Source organism: Aquarana catesbeiana, linkage group LG03, assembly GCF_042186555.1.
Source record: "Aquarana catesbeiana isolate 2022-GZ linkage group LG03, ASM4218655v1, whole genome shotgun sequence".
Lineage (NCBI taxonomy): Eukaryota > Metazoa > Chordata > Amphibia > Anura > Ranidae > Aquarana > Aquarana catesbeiana.
Genome location: NC_133326.1, coordinates 585,284,345 through 585,306,055, shown reverse-complemented (window position 1 = coordinate 585,306,055; position 21,711 = coordinate 585,284,345). Strand labels below are relative to the sequence as shown.

Below are 21,711 nucleotides of genomic sequence, written 5' to 3'. Positions count from 1 at the left end.
ATGGCCGTGTGGGCGCAGATCCTGCATGGACATGCTGTTTTTGAATTGCGACAGGGGGTGAGAGGAGAAGATTCCCCCGTCGCTGTCACACTGAGAGGGAATCGGGATGGGGTAACAGCAGGAGCTGGAACATGTTACATTCTCCACCCTAAATACAGGTGGAACATGTAACATATTCCAAAAGGTGAACTTATCCTTTAACCTGTCAGTTGTCATAAAGTTATGGCAAATTAGTGTAGGTACATAGTTCAATTATTAAGAAGTGAGATATCTTCCTCCACACCTGTAACCAAACCACAGATAGCATTTCACATGTGGTTACAGTGTCATGAACTTAAACCAAAGATAAAATGATTGTAATTACTCCCTTGTGAAATATGCAGACTGTGTGTCATTAATCATCATCATTTCCAACTAGTATAAACTAAACTAACTGCATAACAACATTGGCTAAGAGCACGGATCTTTTTCGGTCATGCCCTTTGACATAAGCCAGCCGGATGGCTGGCTTCAGTACACATGGGCCGAATGCCACCTGACATTCGGCCCATGTGTACTAGGTTTTACGGTCTGCTATGTTCAAAATTGATGAAAAGACGAGAAGAAAACTGGTCAGGGAGGCTGCCAAGAGACCTACAGCAACATTAAAGGAGCTGCAGGAATATCTGGCAAGTACCGGCTGTGTGGTACATGTGACACCAATCTCCCATACTCTTCATATGTCTGGGCTATGGGGTAGAGTGACAAGACGGAAGCCTTTTCTTCCCAAGAAAACCATCCAAGCCTGGCTAAATTTTGCAAAACCACATCTGAAGTCTCCCAAAAGCATGCGGAAAAATGTGTTATGGTCTGATGAAACCAAGGTTGAACTTTTTGGACAGAATTCCAAAAGATATATTTGGCGCAAAAACACTGCACATCACCAAAAGAACACTATACCCACTGTGAAGCATTGTGGTGGCAGCATCAAGCTTTGGGGCTGTTTTTCTTCATCTGGGACAGGGGGCTTAGTCAAGATAGAGGGAATTATGAACAGTTCCAAATACCAGTCAATATTGGCACAAAACCTTCAGGCTTCTGCTAGAAAGCTGAACATTAAGAGAAACTTCATCTTTCAGCATGACAACAACCCAAAGCATACATCACCAGAAGAAGATTAACGTTTTGGAATGGCCCAGTCATAGCCCTGCCCTGAATGCAATTGAAAATACGTGGGGTGATCTGAAGAGGGTTTTGCACAGGAGATGCCCTCACAATCTGACAGATTTGGAGTGTTTTTGCAAAGAAGAGTGTAAAACTATTGCCAGGTCAAGATGTGCCATGCTGATAGACTCATACCCAAAAAGACTGAGTGCTGTAATAAAATCAAAAAGGTACTTCAAAAAAGTATTAGTTTAAGGGTGTGCACACTTATGCAACCATATTATTTTATTTTTTTATTTTTTACTTCACTCCATCTAAAAGATTTCAGCTTGTGGTTTGATTGAGTTGTACAGTTTATAGGTTACATTAAAGGTGGAAAAAGTTATGAAATGAATTATCTTTGTCTCATTTTTTTACATCACAGAAACCTGACATTTTAACAGGGGTGTGTAGATGTTTTATATCCACTATATATCAGAAAAAAGAACCCCCATTTTAAAAAAAATACAAACTCAATAGACACGTATTAGGTTTTATAGCACCGTGCAAAGGGTTCATAGAAAACATTTGGCTACAGAAAATGGTAATAAGAGAAATATGAACACCGTAATTGCTGACCTCCTTTCTGAAAATGACAGTTTCCTGCTTTTCTCTGACTTCATACTCTGAGTCACTGACCACGGACAAGCAAAGTCTGAATTCCTGATTTACAACATTGTTCTGAGTCAGCAACTCAACATATTGAACACAATGGATTAGCATAACAACCAAAGAATTTAGCAACGGAAACCTAACAATTTCTCTCCACAGGCTTAATTTAACAGAGGAAAGGTGCATGACCCCGAAACGAGTCAGTAGTCCAACCATTTGTCTCCAGGACTTACCGCTATTGCATTCTGGTTGGAGCAGGTCTGTTTGGCTTACATACGAACAAAAGTATCCATTTACTTATGTGGATTCAATAAAAAATATTATTGATGGTAATGTACGTGGTGGTCACGCCCCCCGTGTGTTTTTTGCAGTGTGTTCAGAGGACTTCTGGGTCAGGGGAGGGCTGCGCCCTTGATGGGCATTGTAGAAAGAATTTGGATGGAAGATTTCCCCTGGGTCTAGCACCAATAGTGTTTTTTGGACTTAATTTAACCAGTCAAGGCCTTAGGGCCCAGGTGCCCAACTGTTGCTCTTTGACACTTGTTTTGAAACCATAGGACCCAAGCAATCTGCATTGAGTATTGATTTGTAAAGGGTAATAGCAGTAATCTCAACTAGCCTCGTGTAACATGTCCTCAGTCTCTCACTGCCTTCTGCAGCATTTCTCCAACCAAACCTGTAGCAAATCCACAGTCTCTGACAATTTCCTCTAACATGCTTGCAGTCACTGGCAGTCCTTTTTGCATTACATATACTGGGCATTATGTGCGGCCCTTGGAGGTTCCCTATTCCTTTTAAGTTGACAGCCACTACCTTATGCATGCCATACATTATACAATTTTCTTTCCTTCAACCAAGGGTGTGTTGATGAGGGAATACCTCCTGCTGCGCTAATATACTCTGACAGCGGAAGATATCCCAGCTGTCAGAAAAAAATGATAACTGCTGGCAGCTATAGCCACCAGCAATAATTGTACGAAAAAAAACTTGACAGGCTGGTCATTGAGGGATCGACTTCGTAACAACGGCTATAGCTATCAGCAGTGATGATTGTATTCTGACAACTGGGAAACCTCTTGTGACAGTAGGACATAGTTATAAGAGAAAATACTAGCTATATTACTTCATTCTTTCATAACAAAATTAAACACTTTCTTTCATGATCTCAAACAAGGAGAGTGAGGCTAGAGACACACAGATTTTTGTTCAATCTGTTTTTATACATATTTTTTTCAAAATACTGAACAACACGGATAGACAGATAAGGGAGTCATAGCATTAACAATCTAGTCATCAATGCATATGTCACAATGCGTATGAGGGAACTGAAGATCGAAATGGGAGAATAGCAACAGAAAGTTCCAGTGAATAACATAATGATGGAAGTGCAAACATCCCAAGGAATAAAACCAATTCAGCAAAAAAGATCATAGAGCAAGAAATATCCTGTGCAAAATATCGCCGTCATGTGATGGAATACAACTGAATAGACCCCTAACGCCAAAGTCCAATAAATGAGAATAAAAAAAAAAAAAAAAAAAAAAAAAAAACAAAAACACAGTAAAAACAGCGAGAGATAAAGAAAAGGGGGCAAAAATCTATTACCATTAACCGTGAGGAGAAAACACAGATTTCCAAATAAAGGGGTCACTGGGCCCACCATAGGTGAATTTTACAATTGTATTAGCCACATATAATGAGAAGGTGGCACTTCAACAGGGGATTGGGGTGTTGTGAACCTTGGAGGTCAGGATCAATCCAATGGAGAGCCTGGAGTTTGCATGTACTATAGCTACCTATTGTTTGGACAGAGCGCCATGAAACAAATTACCCAGTCTAGTTAAAGCGGGGTTCCACTCAAATTTTTAACCTAATCTTACCCCCTTCAGTTAATTGCATAGATGTTCAAATGCCGCACGAAAATTTTTTTTATCGCTGTAATTACCTTTATATTGTACTTTATTGTGGCACTTCCTGTCTCTCCTCCCATGGGAGTAGGCGTGTTTATTGCCTTTCCCGGCGCCGCACTGTCTTCTGGGAGCTTAGTGTCAGGCTTCCCAAGATTCAGTGCGGAAACAATGATCATGCGTGTGAACAAGCTGTGAATGAACAGCATTCACTGCATCCAGGAAATCAGTGCTTGTGGGCTTCACATGCCCACAAGTAAGATGGAAACAGCCAGCATCACATTTTTTAAGTTATTCTTCAGTATGAAAACAGACAGAGGAAGAAATATTACACCCAAACTGTGAGTATTATTTTGTGATTAGCAAAGTGTCTCAATGACCTGAAAAAAAAAAAAAAAAAAAAAAAAAAAAAGGGATTGGTTGCCGGACTCCCGCTTTAAAGCCACAGCTGTAGGATACAAAGAGAGGTCAGGCCCCCTTGCTCCACCTTTAACTTTAGGGAGAGACAGGACTATCCTCTGTAGGCGAGGCTGGCTATGCTCCCAGTTGAAGGTAGTGACAGTAGTTTGAAGAGTTATGAAAAACTTGCGAGGGGCTACTACAGGTAGTATCAAACAATCTAGGAAAATATCCTTTTTAAATTAAATGCCAAACCAGTATTGCTTTTGGTAACATGACTTTAAATCCGAAATGGTCCGCTGCATGAGTGGTGCATAATTTAGGGCACAGAGTTGGGCAGAGTCAAATGGGATGTTAATGCCTAGGTATTTAACCTCTAAAAAAGGTGCAAATTTTAAAGTTGACATTCATTTGGAGGGCTGATACTTGTGGGCGAGATAAGGTGACAATAAAAATTTCTCATTTCGACACAGTTATTTTTATACAGAGTTTTCGCAGTGTTCACTTTGACCAATTGTAAACAAATTACCTGGCTCCAGCCTATTACTACCAGAACACAGATGCCCTTCAGTAAAGCAAGCTATAAAACCCAGAAAACATATCACAAGACACTAGAGATAGAGAGGCCAACCAGGCAGTACAATGTGCCTCTAGAAAACATGACTCCTGCAATGTAAATGGGCTAGCCACAGACAAAGTATGATACATATATCACTTTAATATTTAGAGTAAACAATGCAGTTAAACTGTTACATACAGTATACTAAATTAAAGGGGATTTAAAAATATGTGTCAACGAAAACTCCAACAAGCAGATCTCAAAGCCTAGATACAGAAAAGGGTCTCACAAAAAATGCTTACGATCAGAAGCGCCATAAGTAACGATGTTCCCTTTTTCTCAGTAAAAAAAATAAAAAATAAAAAAAAAGGGAAGAAGTGAGCCTGTCACATTAAAAAAAAAATGTAATGCTGATGACTCCAGAAAGCACCTCTTATAGTGAGAGAATGCATGTACATACCTCATGTACTTTTTACTTATTTTAAATGGAAATCCTTTTACAGCTTGGCATTCAAACAGGTAGGGTGTGTATTTTTACACACCATCTTCTACAATTACTGGTAAACAATGATAACCCCAATCCTGCGTTTATTGTACTGAGCCAACAGAGACTTGATCACTGAAATGCAATTGTTCTGGGGAACTAGCACGTCTGTATCAACTGACTGTATTACCACTTTCAAAAAGGCCTATAAAACCTGGAATCAGCATATTGAGGCATTCTCCATGTGTCACTGGAAATAGGAATTTTTCTATATTTACAAAGTCCAACACCACACAAAGAAGCTGTCTTTATCCCAACCCATAACACTGTTCTTATCTAAACTCATAACCCTTTCCAGCTTGACTTTTGTCCAGTCATATTAGATCAGCACCCCAAAAGTACAGGCAAAAAGGTACAGTAGGGGGCAGTAGGTTTCTTTGCCCCCTATTGTATTTGTGGGTCAGGTGCTATTTAAAATGACAGAGTCGCAACATAAGGCACAAATAAAATGCATATTTTACCATGTGTGATTGCAACACAATAGTGTGCTTAAAGATACATTAACTTACTAATAATGCCTAGGACAGATTTATGTCTCTGTAATTAAGACCACAGCTGTTTTAGATGTTGTAATATGAACCACTACTCTATAATATGATAGAAACATGGATGTCACCCTACATTCACACTTTCACGTTTTCCTGTTTAGGGATTGCCTTTTCTGACATCCGTTTTCACATATCTGCAGTATTGCACACATTTCTCCTTTGTCTTATCCGTTTTATAATCGCAATAGGTTGGTTTATACATGTATTCATGCATTTTATCATATACTCTGTTACTAGCTAGCTAATCTAGCAATGTTTGATTATATACATATCACATTATATTTTAGCCGACACCTGAACGGATTATTTAGGATCTCCAAGGTCACTCATTTCTATCCATGCCATGTCCACCTTCCCATTGTTCCTTGGATGGGAGTTTCGGTTAGCACCGCTTTCTCAGCTCCCTTCCCAAGCATATATTGCTGCCATCCTCGGGGAACACAGCTATAGGCACCTAGGCTTTCCCAATTGGTTAGTATGGGGTCTTTTTTTCTGTGAGGCACCTCTTACCATCTGTCCATCATTTATTCATGTGTTACATTACTTTTTGATAATTTATTTCCAGATATATCCCACATGCACCCACCCCTGAAGAGAGAGCCACATCTTGCGAAATGCATCGGATGCTATAGATGTCATGTATACTCATGTACTTTAAATGCAATGCAATCTTTAACCTGATAAGAAACTACGTGAGGGGTTGGGACTTTGAATGAAGCATGCACTTTCAATAAATAATTATTTGTAACAAGTTTTTTTCCATATATTAACGAATAATAAAAACAAGACGCACAGCACTGCGAGTCCAAAATTCATTTCATATATATGAATATAGAGTCAATACATATATGTACACACACATAAATGTCAGGCACAATAACACATGATAGTTCAATATAAGTAGCTTAAAAACAGATAATAACATAAGGTAAGTATCTAGTCTGGCATTGAATAGGCCCATTATTGCACATATCTAGATGTTTATTATAAATAAAAGATGCATAGGTATAGAATTCATAGCTCGATGCGTTTTGTGGTAGATAACCACTCATCAGGAGCAATTGCGGCCAAAAGCCTATAAATATAAATATAAATAATCGGTCAGACATCCTTGAAATTTTAGTTGAGTTGAGGGGAGGTGATATAACCTCCACCCATACTTACAGAGCTAACCATGGATCTCGGGTATGGCAGGATCACCAATGGTGGACTGGGGTCAACAAATCGCTAGATAATCCTGAATTATCATTTACACATTCCTGCAAAGTGCAGTTTTCTTTGGGAAGAGGGCTGCCATTGCTTTGGTAGGGTTGCGGTCCTTCTGGCAATTTGGGAGCTGCGATGCAAACTTTGGATCCGCCCCCTCCCTCTTTGTCCATCGGCCGAGGGTGCGGGCTGATTTTACGCTGTGCATTGATGTCACGTACCGGGCAACTGACGCATGACGTTGACTAGGTTGACATCATGGCGCCAGCGCTTTGTGTACATCCATCAATGACTGTATGGCAGGGGATTTTGGCGCCAAACATCGGGCGAACTCCGCCCGGTTGTTGGCGTTCTCTCTCCCCATTCTACCAGCCCATGTGACCTTGGCGGCACTTTATTGGCTGGAGTGGAGTACAAGACTCCTCATCGTGGGAACAGAATTTGCTTTGTTTGTTTGGCACGTCTAATTCACGCATACAAGCTCTTTACACCCAGACAACAGGTAACCTCCTGGGCAGATGGCACCGCCCTTACACTCCTTTTTAATTTTGGGTTTTTGTTTCAATACTTTACACCTTTCAACATCCCAAACTCTATTTTATTACATTTTTCCTCAGCACATAATTCATAATTTGACACCCTTATTTAATTATTGGTTTTATATGGCTTCCACACACGCTTAGCCATATCACCTTCTAATTTACATGCTGTTTGGGTAGATCAATCCCATATCACCATGGATTTTATGATAGGAATTCACATTAATTATTTAACATTCATCCACTTATTCATAGTTACATTTATTTTTTCCTAGATGTTTGGGACGATCAATCCCATATCACGTTGGAGGGTTTGGTGATGGTCCAATCACACACAGTTTCTCTTCCCTGATGCCATGCCTTTTATGTGCCGCCTCAGCTCCCATGCCAGTTGTTGACCCCAGTCCACCATTGGTGATCCTGCCATACCCAAGATCCATGGTCAGCTCTGTAAGTATGGGTGGAGGTTATATCACGTCCCCTCAACTAAAATGCCCCATTTATGTGTAGTGCTCGTAGATTTGCAATCTACCGCATGTTAGGTAAATTTAGTAAATTGTGTGTTAGGAAGGTTAAAATTATGCCTCTGTTCCAGCTTGGCTGACGTTGTAGGTGTTTCCGTGCTGACCGGTGGGTGTCGCCGTTACCACTGGTCAGGATTGGAAAGGCAACGTGTGGAAGCGTATGGATGCTCCTCTGTCCCGGCGACACGCTCGGTGGAGGTGGTCCTCCGAGTTGCATTCTGGGCGAGGGTATTTAATGGGACAGACGCCATATTTTGGGGTTCGTTTTACAGCCACCTGCTGGCCCTCCTGGCCGACAGGTATGCGTTAAGGAGCTACCACGTGGTCCTCCGATCGGGAGGCCCATGATACAACGGCGCAGGGGTGGGTCCAGAGGCTTGTCTGGAGCCTGCCACCGCGGCCGAGGAATGGTCCTGAGCTGTCGGTCCTGTGTGATGAAGCTGGACAACCGTGGAGATCCCAGGGGAGGACCCGTCTTGGAGAGATCACGCCGCATGCTGGTCTATAGCGGGGCCTGGTGACTCGGTTGGAGGACGTATCCAAAAGTAACTATACAGCATAGTGTTGCCGGCTCGGCTTAAAGGTTCAAGCACTGTGACGGACTTTCACTACAGCAAATCTATACATCCTGTGGCAGAGGATCGTACGGATTTTATTGCCAAACAAGTCTGTGGCAGAGACTTTGATTCGTGCTGCGTACTGGCTGCTAGACCGGTGAGAGAGGCCTATCCAGAGGAGCAAGGAGTATGTCCCATGAGGGGAGCGCATTTCAAATAGTATTTGAATTATACCTTTTGCCAAGAGAACCCTACCAGAGAGTATTTGAGTTTCTTCTGCGAGTTTCCTTTCTACCTCTTTCCTGCTACTTCCTAAGTCGTTTGTTTAATAAAGCATTGAAAACGTACTCCAGTGTTGGTGCGTGTGTCGTCCAGAAGTAAACTCAACGGAACCCTAGACCCGGTGTCGGTGAAACAGAGGGAAGCAGAGTGAAGGTAACAGACCAGCTTAAACCAGCAGCTCCACCGTGAGTTAGTGCTACATATGTAATCAGTCTGACCCATTATTTATATTTTATAGGCTTTAGGCCGCAATTTCTCCTGAGTGGTTATCTACCATGAAACGCGTCGAGCTATGGATGCTATACCTATGCATCTTTTATTTACAATAAACATCTAGATTTGTGCAATAATGGGCCTATTCAATGCCAGACTAGATACTTACCTTATCATGTTGTTATCTGTTTTTAAGCTACTTATATTGAACTATCATGTGTTATTGTGCCTGGCATTTATGTGTATGTACATATATGTATTGACTCTATATGTATATATATGAAACGAATTTTGGACTCAGTGCTGTGCGTCTTGTTTTTATTATTCATTAACATATGGAATAAACTTGTTAGGAATAATTTTTTATTTATTGAAAGTGCATGCTTCATTCAAAGTCCCAACCCCTCACGTAGTTTCTTATCAGAATTAGGGATGGAGGTAACCTTGACTCTTTGATCATAGACCTCATTCAAAGTCCCATAGCTTTTCTTCATTGCAATCTCTAACCTTGTGCAATATTTTATCAGCTTTGCCTTTGTCTATGTTACTTTTTCATGTGTGACTATTTCTGTAATAAATATTTTACTGCATTTACACTTGTCAATTTTATCGGCCAATTGTGCACACCTCATATAAGGGCGACATCCATGTTTCTATTGTATTATTAGGGATGGAGGTGTGTTACTGGTGACACCAGACTTCTCTTTTATTTCTATTCTGTATCTCCACCACAAGAAAGACAGAGACCCTAGTGGGGTGCAGGTTACCTGATCCTTGTATCTAGAAGTTCTTTGATCATTGCCACCACTTCATCATCCTCTTCTGTTGCAGCTTTAAGAAGAAACATACACAAGGGTTGTAATGTTTGGGAGTAGACATGTATAGTTCCAATCAATACAGTTTCTACCAGCTAAAAAGGCATTGTCAAACCGCTGTCTCCTACACCCTAGCATCCATCTACCCATAAAGGTTTTACAAGGCACAACATAGGAATCCTATCCTATACACTGAGGTTTCACAAAGAAAAAAAAAACGATAGGTTGCCTTCAGACTTTTTTGGTAAATTGTGATGTGTTGCTGCATAAAGAGTATTGTGTGTTAATGCGTGGTATTTTACATGTTAACATGCTTGCATTAGAGCAACCCTTTAAATTTAAAATGGGCTGCAAATGAACAATGAAATAAAGACAAGCTTGTAATAAATTTTTAATGTAGGCAACACAAAGTATGACAATGGTGTTGCGCAATTCCTCTGCAGTTTCAGTGTGAAATCAACACAACCTTAATACCATATATTCAATGGTTAAAGTGAAGAACAATATAAACCAAACATAATCTATGCATAAATAATAAACCAAAACATGTGAATAGTTCAATAAACTAACAAGTGTCCAAGTGATCTATTCCAATATAGTGTTTAGTTCTTTGTTGCAATCCAAAAACTGCTGTGCTTTCACCAATCACCTCAGTGCTCACAGAAATCTCACCTCATAGACACATATAAAAATCTTAGGATCAGGTTTTAATATGGGACTGGTAATCCTTCCTTGGAATGTCCCTCTCCTTATCTCCTCTATACTGGTTCCAAGATCCAGGCTCTTGAAGCATCGCTAGTAACTCCAATCTTTGCATTCCAAAGATGGATCCACACCAAGCACTTTCAGATCCTTTAAAATTCTCTGTTGATGTTCTGGCCCAACACCCCCCCCCCGATGGGTGATGAGATTTTGGGGAGTCCCCAGGTTGATCCGTCCACAATGCCGCCTGCCTTGCTGTCCAATGGCTGCACACAGCCTGGCCCAGGCTTCACAGTGCCCAGGGAGGGAGGCGGGGCGAGAGCTGACACCGGCACCACTCAGATCCCATACAGGGGGGAGGAGAGGAAGTGAAGATGGCTGCTACAGGCCGATTCAATGGCTGCAAATCTCCCCCTACTCCTTTTCAGCCAATCGGCCTGTAGCAACCATCTTCACTTCCTCTGCTCCTCCCCATGTGGGATCTGAGCAGTGCCGGGCTGTGTGCAGCCATTGGACAGCAAGGCGGGTGGCTTTGAATCCCCCAACATCTCATCACCCATGGAGGGGGAGTGTTGGGCCAGAACATCAAAGGTGCCAAATAAAGCACCTTTGATGGGGGGGGGGGGGATAAGTGGTCTAAGCAAACAAGTGGAGCTTTCCCTTTTGCAGCCGCTACAAAACATACAAAACTAAAGCAGTATCAAGTATTGAGTGAAAAGTCAAGCAGTGAGTTAGTAAACATACCTGTCTCACTGCGAGGAGCATCCTCTGTCACTATAGGCAAGCCAGAAGAGAAGAAGTCCATTATGGTTGCATATATGTCAGGCTTTATAATGTTCCAGTCTATGTCTTCACTTTCCTGTTATTGGAGATTCAAGAATCATTCAATAAGATAAAAATCATTAATACAATAACCACCCCTCCTGATCACTGTCCTTACCTTTGTAATCGTAATGAAATCTGGCCCAAGGAAGACGCTTTTCACCCCTTCAACTCTAAAAAGATGTCTGCATACAAAAGGATCAGTGTGTGAAATACTCTTCTATGACTTTGGTTACAAGCAACATGACTGGAATCCAAGCAATCAAGCATTAGTGATATTTAAGGCTGGGTTCACACTATTGCTAATTGGATGCGGATTTGCCTCGCATCCAATTCGCATGTCAGGAGATTTGCAACCGGTTCACACATCTCTGGAGCGGCTCCAGAGCGAATTGCACAGGAGCTCCGTTCCTCTTCTGGTCCGTTTCAGGTCTGAATTCAGCCAAAAATTCGGACTTAAATCAGACCTGAAACGGTGAACAGGGACGTACCAGACTGCTGTGAGTCGCTCCATGCTGCGGTGTGAACCCAGCCTGAAAGGTGAACTCCAGGCTAAACAAATATTGTCTTAATTACCAGAACCATGTGTATTCTTACTTAAATCTTGGTGGTGTCCTTCATGTATTTCTTCTAGGTCTGTGCAGTAATCCAGCATAAAACAACTCCTGCACTTTGCCCTGTGCAGAATCTTCCTGAAATAAAGACCAGTGACTGCTGCTTTTACACCTTGTGCAGTGGTGACTGGTCTGGTCTCCGCCCTCTCCTGTAGTTTTTTGCAGGCAGCCTGTATTGGATGGACCCACTGGGTCCCTCCCACAACTCTGCTCTCTGCACAGGCCATGTACAACACAGTGATGATATCACAGCTACGCTCATAAGGCAATATCTGGTTTTACAAAGGCATATGGTGCACACAAACTGGATTTATATTCTCTGAAGCTATTGGGAAATATGTGTAAATTAAATTATTTGACCTCCAAGTAAAGAACTCTGCAAACTGTTGGTGATATATAAATCCTGTATAATAATAATAACGTAAGAAGTTTAATGGGTTTTGGGGGGGGATATGTATATATCAAACACAGGGTACAACAAAGCAATTAGGACCATAAGGAGGAAATCTACCTAATAAGATGAGTAATAATAATAATAATAATAATAATAATAATAATAAGATACTAAGTATTAAAATAAACACAAAACTTATTTAGATAAAGTGGAGAGGGATTAGAAAATCTGTCAGTTTCTATTGCAGTCTGTGTCCCTATTAGGGAGATTCACTCTCTCTATTGATCCAGTTTACCATCATCATTGAAAGTAAAATAACAGAAAATCCGACATTTTAGGTTGTCCCCAGAAAAGCAATAGGGGAAAAATCTTCCAATGGGGACACTGATTCTGATAAACTGGGGGCCCAAAGAAATTCCCTTAATTTGCATGGATTTCCTCTCACTTCCTGTTTGGCTATGGGATAGAAAGTGAAGGGAAATCTCTGCAAAAGGGACCCAGATGGTGAAAAAAAAAAAAATCTTACAGGGGTTATAACCCTTACTCTATCCAAAATGAAAAAAAAAAAAAAGTTTTGCCTATAGTTCTACTCCAGAGATCAATATTGCAAAGCTAAATTATAATTTTTGCCTCAGATCTCCACCCCCAACTGAAAAAATATTATTGACTTAATTTAACTGTAACTCACAATGTCTGTGTATACTGCATGGAATTTTCCCCCATAGATCAGAGAAGTGCCAAGCTGGCTCATATTTGGATGATGCTGTTAGTCTTTTCTCTTGCGGTAAATAGAACAACCCATTGCCTAGTCCCTGAACAGAACTCATCCTCATACACTGGACAGACCAGCACCTCAATTCTATATCAACCAGGCCACTGCTGTCTTAGCATATTACTACATATTAGTACTTACCTAGCAAGAGGGGAGCAGTAAGCAGTGGCTGGGGTTGGGAAATCCATAGTTCTTGCTTCTAGAACTGCTCTTCCAGGGATAAACTTCACACTGTTGGGGTTTGGGGTATCCTGTGTCTGGATAAACATACATCGTGCTGGAAGGAGATAGTATACAGATCAAAACATAACTTCTACTATAAATGTGCATGCAGCACTTGGTAACATCACCCAAAAATCTATGCTACTAATGCAAAATCATTCAATAGATTCTAGGAAACAGTGCAAGAATTGTGAAGTCAGGAAGACTCTCAATTGAAAGCGAAGTTCCACCCAAAAATGGAACTTGCACTTTAAGTACAGGTGACCCCCTGACGTGCCACATTTGGCATGTCCTTTTTTTTGGGGGGGGGGGGGGGGGTTGAGGCTACCCAGTTTTGACAGGAACCTAGCTCCCACTTCCACACCTGGCGCCGGAAGTTCTCCTCTCCTCCCTCCCTGCAATCTTCTGGGACACGTCACAGGTCCCAGAAGATTGCCATGCCATTCACAATGCGCAACGGCTGTGATGCCCACAGTGTGATTGCCATGCCATTCACACAACGGCTGTGACGCCCACAGTTACAATGCCAGCGTCGCGAAGAGGAGGGGGAGAGGAGTGAAGCTTTGTGCGCCCGCATCGCTGGACAGTGGGACAGGTGAGTGTCGGTTTATTAAAAGTCAGCAGCTACACGGTTTGTAGCTGCTGACTTTAAATGGGTGGAACTCCGCTTTAAAGTGATTGTTATTTTAAAAATAAATAAATAACTTTTACAAAACATGTTATACTTATAGCTGTGTTAAAATAGCAGTGTGTGCAAAAAAAGTGGATAAAACTAAAAATCTTTATAATAGCTTTTATTTTCATACACACAAATGCATTGGGAATACTGCACAGTCTATTTCAAATCAAAACATGAAGAAAAATGTTTCAGATTTGTTATTACTAGGGTTGCACCGATACTAGTATCGGTATCGATACCGAGTATTTGCACAAGTATCGGTACTCGTGCAAATGCGCCGATACCTGAAACTGATACTTTCAGGCTCGGTTCTTTGAGCTGTCTGTGGGTCTCCCCTGTTGACAGCTGACGTGTTAAAGAAGTCCGGTAATTGGAGCTGTAAAAAAAAAAAAAAAAAAAAAAAAAAAAAAAAAAAAAAACATTGCTCAGCCCTGAAACACTAAAATAAAAGGAAACGTTTCTTTTTGTGTATTTCTATTTCTTCATCTGTAGATCAAAGGGATGGATGAACAAATGTTCCTCTGTTTAAACCCTTAATTTACTCTAATCAGCCTTAAAGTGGAGGGCCACCCTAAAAAAAAAAAAAAAATTAAAAAAACATTTTTTTTAAACTTACCTAAACCCTTGTTGCTAGGCGGTCTTCCTAATCTGCCTCTTCCTATTCCGCGGCGTGTTCTTCTCCTTGGTGAGCGGCCCCGTTGTCTTCTGGGAATTGTGTGTGTTCCTAGAACACCACGGGACCATTCACAGTGCGGAGCGCCGCTCACACGTGCGCAGTAGTAAACTGGCAGTGAAGCCGCAAGGCTGCACTGCCCGTTTCCCTTACCTAGGATGGCGGTGCCGGGACCCGAGAGCCGAGGGACGGGTCGGCCGACATCGTGGGCACCCAGGACAGGTAAGTACTTATTTAAAGTCAGCAGCTACAGTGTTTGTAGCTGCTGACTTTTAATTTTTTTTTTTTTTAGGCCGGAATCCCGCTTTAATTTACTCCCTATTCTCCTCTCCTCCTTTAATTAATTATTTTCCTGCTTTTTTTCTTTTGTTCACGTCTATTTTATAAAATGATAAACAATTAAAACTTTTTTTTGTTTGCTTTGTAAGTGAAGATTTTTACACATATATTTACACATTTCACATTGAAAAAGCGCTGAATAAAAAAAAAAAAAAAAAAAAAAAAAAAAAGAAGTATTTTATTTCATTTCATGCTTTTTACCAAAACAAAACAGTTGTGGTAGGTATCGGTAACTGGTATGGGCAAGTACTTAAAAAAAATAAAAAATAAAAAAAAAATAAAAAGAAGGTATTGGTGCATCTACTTTATAAACTGAAAAATGCTTAAAGATTTTGCTTTCCTGTGAATCGCTGAACTAATATTTAGTTGTATAACCACTGTTTCTGAGAACTGCTTCACATCTGTGTTGCATGGAGTGGAGCAACTTCTAGCACCACTATTCCAGCCCAGGACGATTGCACTACATTCCACAATTCCTCTGCATTTCTTGGGTTTTCCTCAGAAACAGCATTTTTTATGTCACCCCACAAGTTTTCTATTGGATTAAGGTCCGGGGATTGGGCTGTCCACTCCATAACCTTAATCTTGTTGGTCTGGAACCAAGATGCTGCTCGCTTACTGATGTGTTTGGGGTCATCGTGTTAAAACACCCATTTCAAGGGCATTTCCTCTTTGACATAAGGCAACAGGAGCGCTTTAAGTTTTTTGATGCATTCAAACTGATCCATGATCCCTGGTATGCGATAAATAGGCTTAACACCATAGTATGAGAAACATCCCCATATTATGATGCTTGTACCACCATGCTTCACAGTCTTCAAGAACAATCTTGCTTTCATTCAGTGTTTGGGGGTTGTTTGACAAACTGTCTGCAGCCCCTAGACCCAAAAAAACAATCTTGCTTTCATCAGTCCACAAAATGTTGTGCCATTTCTCTTTAGGCCAGTCAATGCATTTTTTGGCAAATTGTGACCTCTTCAGCATTTTGTTTTGTCAACAATGGGACTCTGCGGGGGCTTCATGCAGATAGCTTGGCTTCACATAGGCATCTTCTAATTGTTACAGTACTCACAGATAACTTTACACCTTCTTTCATCACCCTGGAGATGATCAGTGGCTGAGTCTTTGCCATTTTGGCTATTCTTCGATCCATTCAAATGGTAGTTTTACGTTTTCTTCCATGTCTTTCTGGTTTTGGTTGCCATTTTAAAGCATTCATGATCATTTTAGCTGAGCAGCCTATCATTTTATTATTATACAGGATTTATATAGCGCCAACAGTTTGCAGTTAACAAAATGAGGGCAGACATTACATTTACATTACAATTTGGTACAAGAGGAATCAGAGGGCCCTGCTCACTAGAGCTTACAATCTAGGAGGGAGGGTAAATTGATACAAAAGGTAATAGCTGTGGAGGATGAGCTGATGGAGAAAGTAAAACAGTGTATTAGTTAGAAGCAGGATAACCTTCTTTGAAGAGAAGGGTTTTCAGGGATCGTCTAAAGATGGATAGATTAGGGGACAGTCGGACAGATTGGGGTAGGGAGTTCCAAAGGATGGGAGAAGCTCTGGAGAAATCCTGTAGGCGAGCATGGGAGGAGGAGACAAGGGAGCTAGAGAGCAGGAGGTCTTGGTAGGACCGAAGAGAGCGGCTTGGTTGGTATTTTGAGACTAGGTTAGTGATGTAGCTGGGGGCAGAGTTGTGGACGGCTTTGTAAATTATTGTTGGTACTTTGAATTTTATTCGTTGGGTGAGTGGAAGCCAGTGCAGGGATTGGCAGAGAGGGGTGGAGGACACTGAACGGTTGGTAAGGTGGATGAGTCTTGCAGCTGCATTCATTATGGACTGAAGGGGGGGGGGGGGGGATAGTGAATGTAAAGGTAGTCCAATGAGGAGTGAGTTGCAGTAGTCGAGGCGAGAGATTGCCAGGGATTGAATTAGAAGCTAGGTGGTGTCATTGGTTAAAAAGGGGCGTATTCTAGAGATGTTGTGGAGGCTAAGGCGGCAATGATTTAGACAGGGATTGGATGTGGGCCTGAAAGGACAGTACAGAGCCTACGGTTACCCCTAGCACCCTGGCATGTGGGGACAGACTGATAGTTGTGCCACTGATCTTGACAGAGAAGTCAAGGGAAGGTGCACGTGGGGGAGGAAATATTATGAGCTTGGTTTTAGATAGATTCAGTTTGAGGAAGTAGTGTAACATCCAAGCTGATATGACGGTTAGTAAATCAGTGATGTGTGAGGAGACTGATGGGGTGAGCTGAGGGGTAGAGAGATAGATTTGGGTGTCATCGGCATATAAATGGTAGTGGAAGCCATGGGAGGCTATCAGCTGACCCAGGGAGGATGTGTAGATCGAGAATAGTAGAGGTCCAAGGACAGAACCGTGGGGGACCCCAACGGTAAGAGGTGTTGGAGAGGAGGAAGTAGAGTTGTAAGTGACACTGAAGGTGTGGTGAGATAGGTAAGATTCGAACTAATGGAGATCACAGCCATGGATACCAAGCAAATTGAGTTTTTTGAGGAGGAGGGGGTGATCAACCATACCAAAGGCAGCAGAGAGGTCCAAGAGTAAAGCTGGCCATACACCTATAGATTATCTGCAGATTTTCTATGGTTAGATGGAAAAAGTGGGAGATTCCTCCATCCACACAGTTTAGCGAACATGGAGAAATCTGTTGCACTTTTTCCATCTAACCATAGAAAATCTGCAGATAATCTATAGGTGTATGGCCAGCTTAAGAGTACGGAATAATGACTATTGGTTTTAGCTGTTACTAAGTCAGACTAAATGACCTCACTAATTGAACTCCGCACTGCTATTATTTTGGACATGCTCCTTTCAATTATACAGAATCAGCAGCATGCATGTCATGACTGTTGATTTTCTATTACTCTACTACTCCTACTAGTAAATTATTTTCCATGTAGAAATATAATTTATACCAAAAACCGTGATTGATCTGGTTAGTGATGTTGGACTGGCATTATTTTGAACATAACTACCTGCTCTGTGCAAAAGAATTGTATAGAGCGGCTCCGGACCTCCTCTAATGGGGTCTCCCGTCGGTGCTCCTGGCTCCTCCTCTTCTTGGTGTGCCCCCTACTGGAAGCCTCTTCCTACTATGGCACACCCGCAGGCTTGATCTCAAGATGCTCTGTCTGCATCCATAGACAGCGTGGCTTGGCCTTGCCCCTGGTTAATGGCTCCTGTTGCCTCAGCAAGGCCTGTGAGAGCAGTGAGAGCTTCTACAGACAGGCACAGAGCTGGATGGAGTGAGGGCTCAATAAGGTATAAGGATGGGGTGAGAGGGAGATATTACCTAAACATTTTTACCTTAAAGTGGTTGTAAACCCTTTACAACCACTTTAACTACAGGCAGCACGGTTTAGGAGATATCACTGTATTTGCATGTGCCGACGTCATTGGCACATGCGCACTAAAGCAAGCTGAAGCAACGGCACGTACGTGCTATTGCTTCAGTTGTACTGTGACGTTCCCGGCGTCTCCCAGTCACAGCGCCGGAGCCGCGATACCCGAAAGTAACCCCCGGGAGAGATGTCGCCGGCCGGAGGGGGAGACGAGGACGGCTGCGGGGGCTTCGATCTCAGGTAAGTAATTCATAATGAGCTAGTATGCTATGCATACTAGCTCATTATGCCTTTATATTGCAGTTTTTTGTTTTTTTTGGGAATTGTTACAAAGGGTTTACAACCACTTTAATGCAGGGAATGCATTAAAAGGTAAAACATGTTTAGGCTTTGGAACCAGTTTTACACAGTAATTTCATGGCCACTTTCAACTACACTGAGCAAGGTTTCCAGAGTGGCTCGGAGTTAAATGACAGTCTCTGTAATTCATTCTGCATTACCTATATGTAGTCTGCAGTAGAGCTAAATTAGAAGTACAGTTAGATGGTCCCAGGTTGTACATAGTATAAAAAAGACAATAGACTTCGGTTTAAAATTAAAATTATATCCAAGTATGTACTCTTGGTTCTGAAGCCTAAACAATTTTTACCTTAATGCATTCTGGAAAAAAAAAAAAAAAAAAAAAAAAAGGTAGGTATCAGCACCCCCCCCCTTTTCTTACCCGAATCCTCATTCGATCCAGAGCTGTGCACATCTGCAGCTCTTTTCTCCCCTCACTTCGGGGGCTCGCTGGGGCACCCGCAGCCATTGGCTCCCAATGCTGTCAACCAAAGCCAGTGACCAGGGAGCAGGCCATCTGAATCAATGGACGCAGCAGCAGGATGCAGCTTCCCATGGGGGCATTGGACAGAGAGGAGGGGGAGGGTACACGAAAAGAGGAGGGTCATGGTGGCTCTGTGCAATTCCATTGCACAGAGCAGATAAGTATAGACTTGTTTGTTTTTTTTTTATCTTAAAGCGTTACTAAACCCAGGACCCTGTATTCACTATATCTGGCCTCCCACAGTACGCAGAACATGGAAATGCAGTTATTTTAGTAAATATAAACTGCTAAATACCTTTTCTCATCAACAGTATATAGCAGCCTTGTGACTTCTATCTGCTCCTGGTGAAGCTTGTGGGAGTTTTCATACTGCACTGAGCTGCAGGTCTCCAGACCCTCTGTCTGGACATTTTTGGAGAGTGCCAATTGGCCCTGTGCTAATCATATGCACTCTCCCAAGAAAAAAAGAAAACTACTCTTGCAATACACAGCAAACTGAGCAAACTGACTCCAAAGGCTCTGTCTGATCCGGATATGTGGAGTCAGTGGAAGAAGAGCAGGATCTGTGCATACAGGATCAAACAGCCTTTTTACACAATGCAGAGGATTAATCCCTTAGGTTCCACGGTGAGTATAACAAGCATGGTTTACTGCATATACGGACTGATTTTACTGTTGTTAGTAACCTTTTAACAATTACTTTAATTCAAAAAAGTACCTTCTTTGGCTCTCAACGGCCTTCAATTCCTTTTTTTGCAATCCCATTTCCTGTTGGAGGGTGGCTACATTTGTTCTCCATGGACCCACTGTATGTAGGAACACAGCCACCCTCTCTTGATCTCTCACTAAATAGACTAGAGACTATGGGATTTGTGATGTGCATAGAGTAGTGCACATAACCACAACTCTGCTTGTTTCAAAGAAAGATTGGTGACAGGGAGAAGGGGAGGTTCGGGAGGTCATGCAGAACATTATAAGGTGTCAGAAAAACAATTTCATGAAAATATAGACTACAGGGCCAGGAATTTCTAAGCAGTAGCTCCTCCACAACCAACTCCATTCAAACCAGCCTTTTATTTTGCTCATCTGCCCATTAGAGGGTACCCTTCGCTGCCAGAGAAACAAATGGACTTGTTTGCTTGTCTTGCACCCCAAAGGTGAAGTTCCAGGAATGCATAAACAAGAAAAAAAAAAACCCTTAGTTAGACTTACTGGTGACGGTATTTCTACGAGTCTTTCAGGACAGCACCTTGGAGAGAGCGCAGCTCCACCTCTTAGACAGGAAACACTGCATGACAACGCTCCTTTAAAAAGCAGCTGCTTCCACCATGCCGTCAGTTGTTACCGAGAAATCCTCCGACATGCTGGAAAATATAATCTGACAAAATTACCAGGTCCTATAATTATACTTTACATATGATAACCAAGGGAGGGAAGTAGGCTGCTGTCCTGAAAGGCTCGTAGAAATACCGTCACCGGTAAGTCTAACTAAGGTTTTCTCCCTTCGCCTTTCAGGACAGCACCTTGGAGAGGATAACTGAGAAACTTACTTCAGGGTGGGACTACTGCCTGCAAAACCTTCCTACCAAATGATTGGTCCGAGGCTGATAGTAGATCCAAGCGGTAGTGCCTTATAAAGGTTGAAAAACTGGGCCATGTGGCAGCCTTGCAGATTTGCTCAGTAGATGCCCCGGCCCTTTCTGCCCATGATGCCGCCACTGCTCGAGTAGAATGAGGTAATACCCCTTCCGGAGGTTCCAGACCCAAAGATTTGTATGCCTCTTTAATGGCTTGCTTAAACCATCTTCCGAGGGTGCTCTTGGAAGCTTTACCTCCTTTGTGAGTACCTTCCATTAAAACAAAGTGAAGATGACTTTCTGATTTCCTTTGTTCTTTCCAGATATTTAAGCAGACACCTCCTGACATCAAGAGTATGGAAAGCTTCTTCTCCTGCCCCCGAAGGTAAAGGACAAAAAGTAGGGAGAATGATTTCCTGTGTACGGTGAAAAACTGAAGCCACCTTTGGTAGAAATGCTGGATCCGTCCTTAAGACTACCCTATCCTGTAGACATCTCATAAAGGGCTCCTTAATTGAAAGGGCTTGTAACTCACTAATTCTACGTGCGGAAGTTACTGCTACCAGTAAAATGGTCTTTAACGTCAAGAAACTTAATTATGCTTCTTCTATGGGTTCAAACGGTGCCTTAGTTAGTCCCTGAAGAACTAAAGATAAATCCCATTTGGGAAAACTAACAACAGGTCTAGGCTTTACTTTTGCCATTGCCCTAAAAAATCTGATTATTAAAAAGGTTCCCCTGACAGGGTTCTTTCCAAAAAAACTGATAAAGCAGCTACCTGCGTCTTGAGCGTACTTGCTGCTAACCCCTTCTCCAATCCCTCTTGAAGA

At 42.0% G+C, this 21,711-nt stretch overlaps 1 protein-coding gene across 1 annotated transcript in view; it reads right to left on the bottom strand.

Annotated features, from left to right (window-relative positions):
* NFU1 (NFU1 iron-sulfur cluster scaffold) overlaps positions 1 to 21,711 on the bottom strand; it is a 68,204-nt gene that overhangs the window by 31,555 nt on the left and 14,938 nt on the right. The window contains exons 3-6 of the mRNA XM_073622017.1: positions 13,333 to 13,468; positions 11,530 to 11,596; positions 11,334 to 11,448; positions 9,840 to 9,903 (exon numbers count right to left, since the gene is read on the bottom strand). Of these exons, the coding sequence (XP_073478118.1) occupies positions 9,840 to 9,903; positions 11,334 to 11,448; positions 11,530 to 11,596; positions 13,333 to 13,468 (382 nt within the window). The remainder of the gene's footprint in view (positions 1 to 9,839; positions 9,904 to 11,333; positions 11,449 to 11,529; positions 11,597 to 13,332; positions 13,469 to 21,711) is intronic.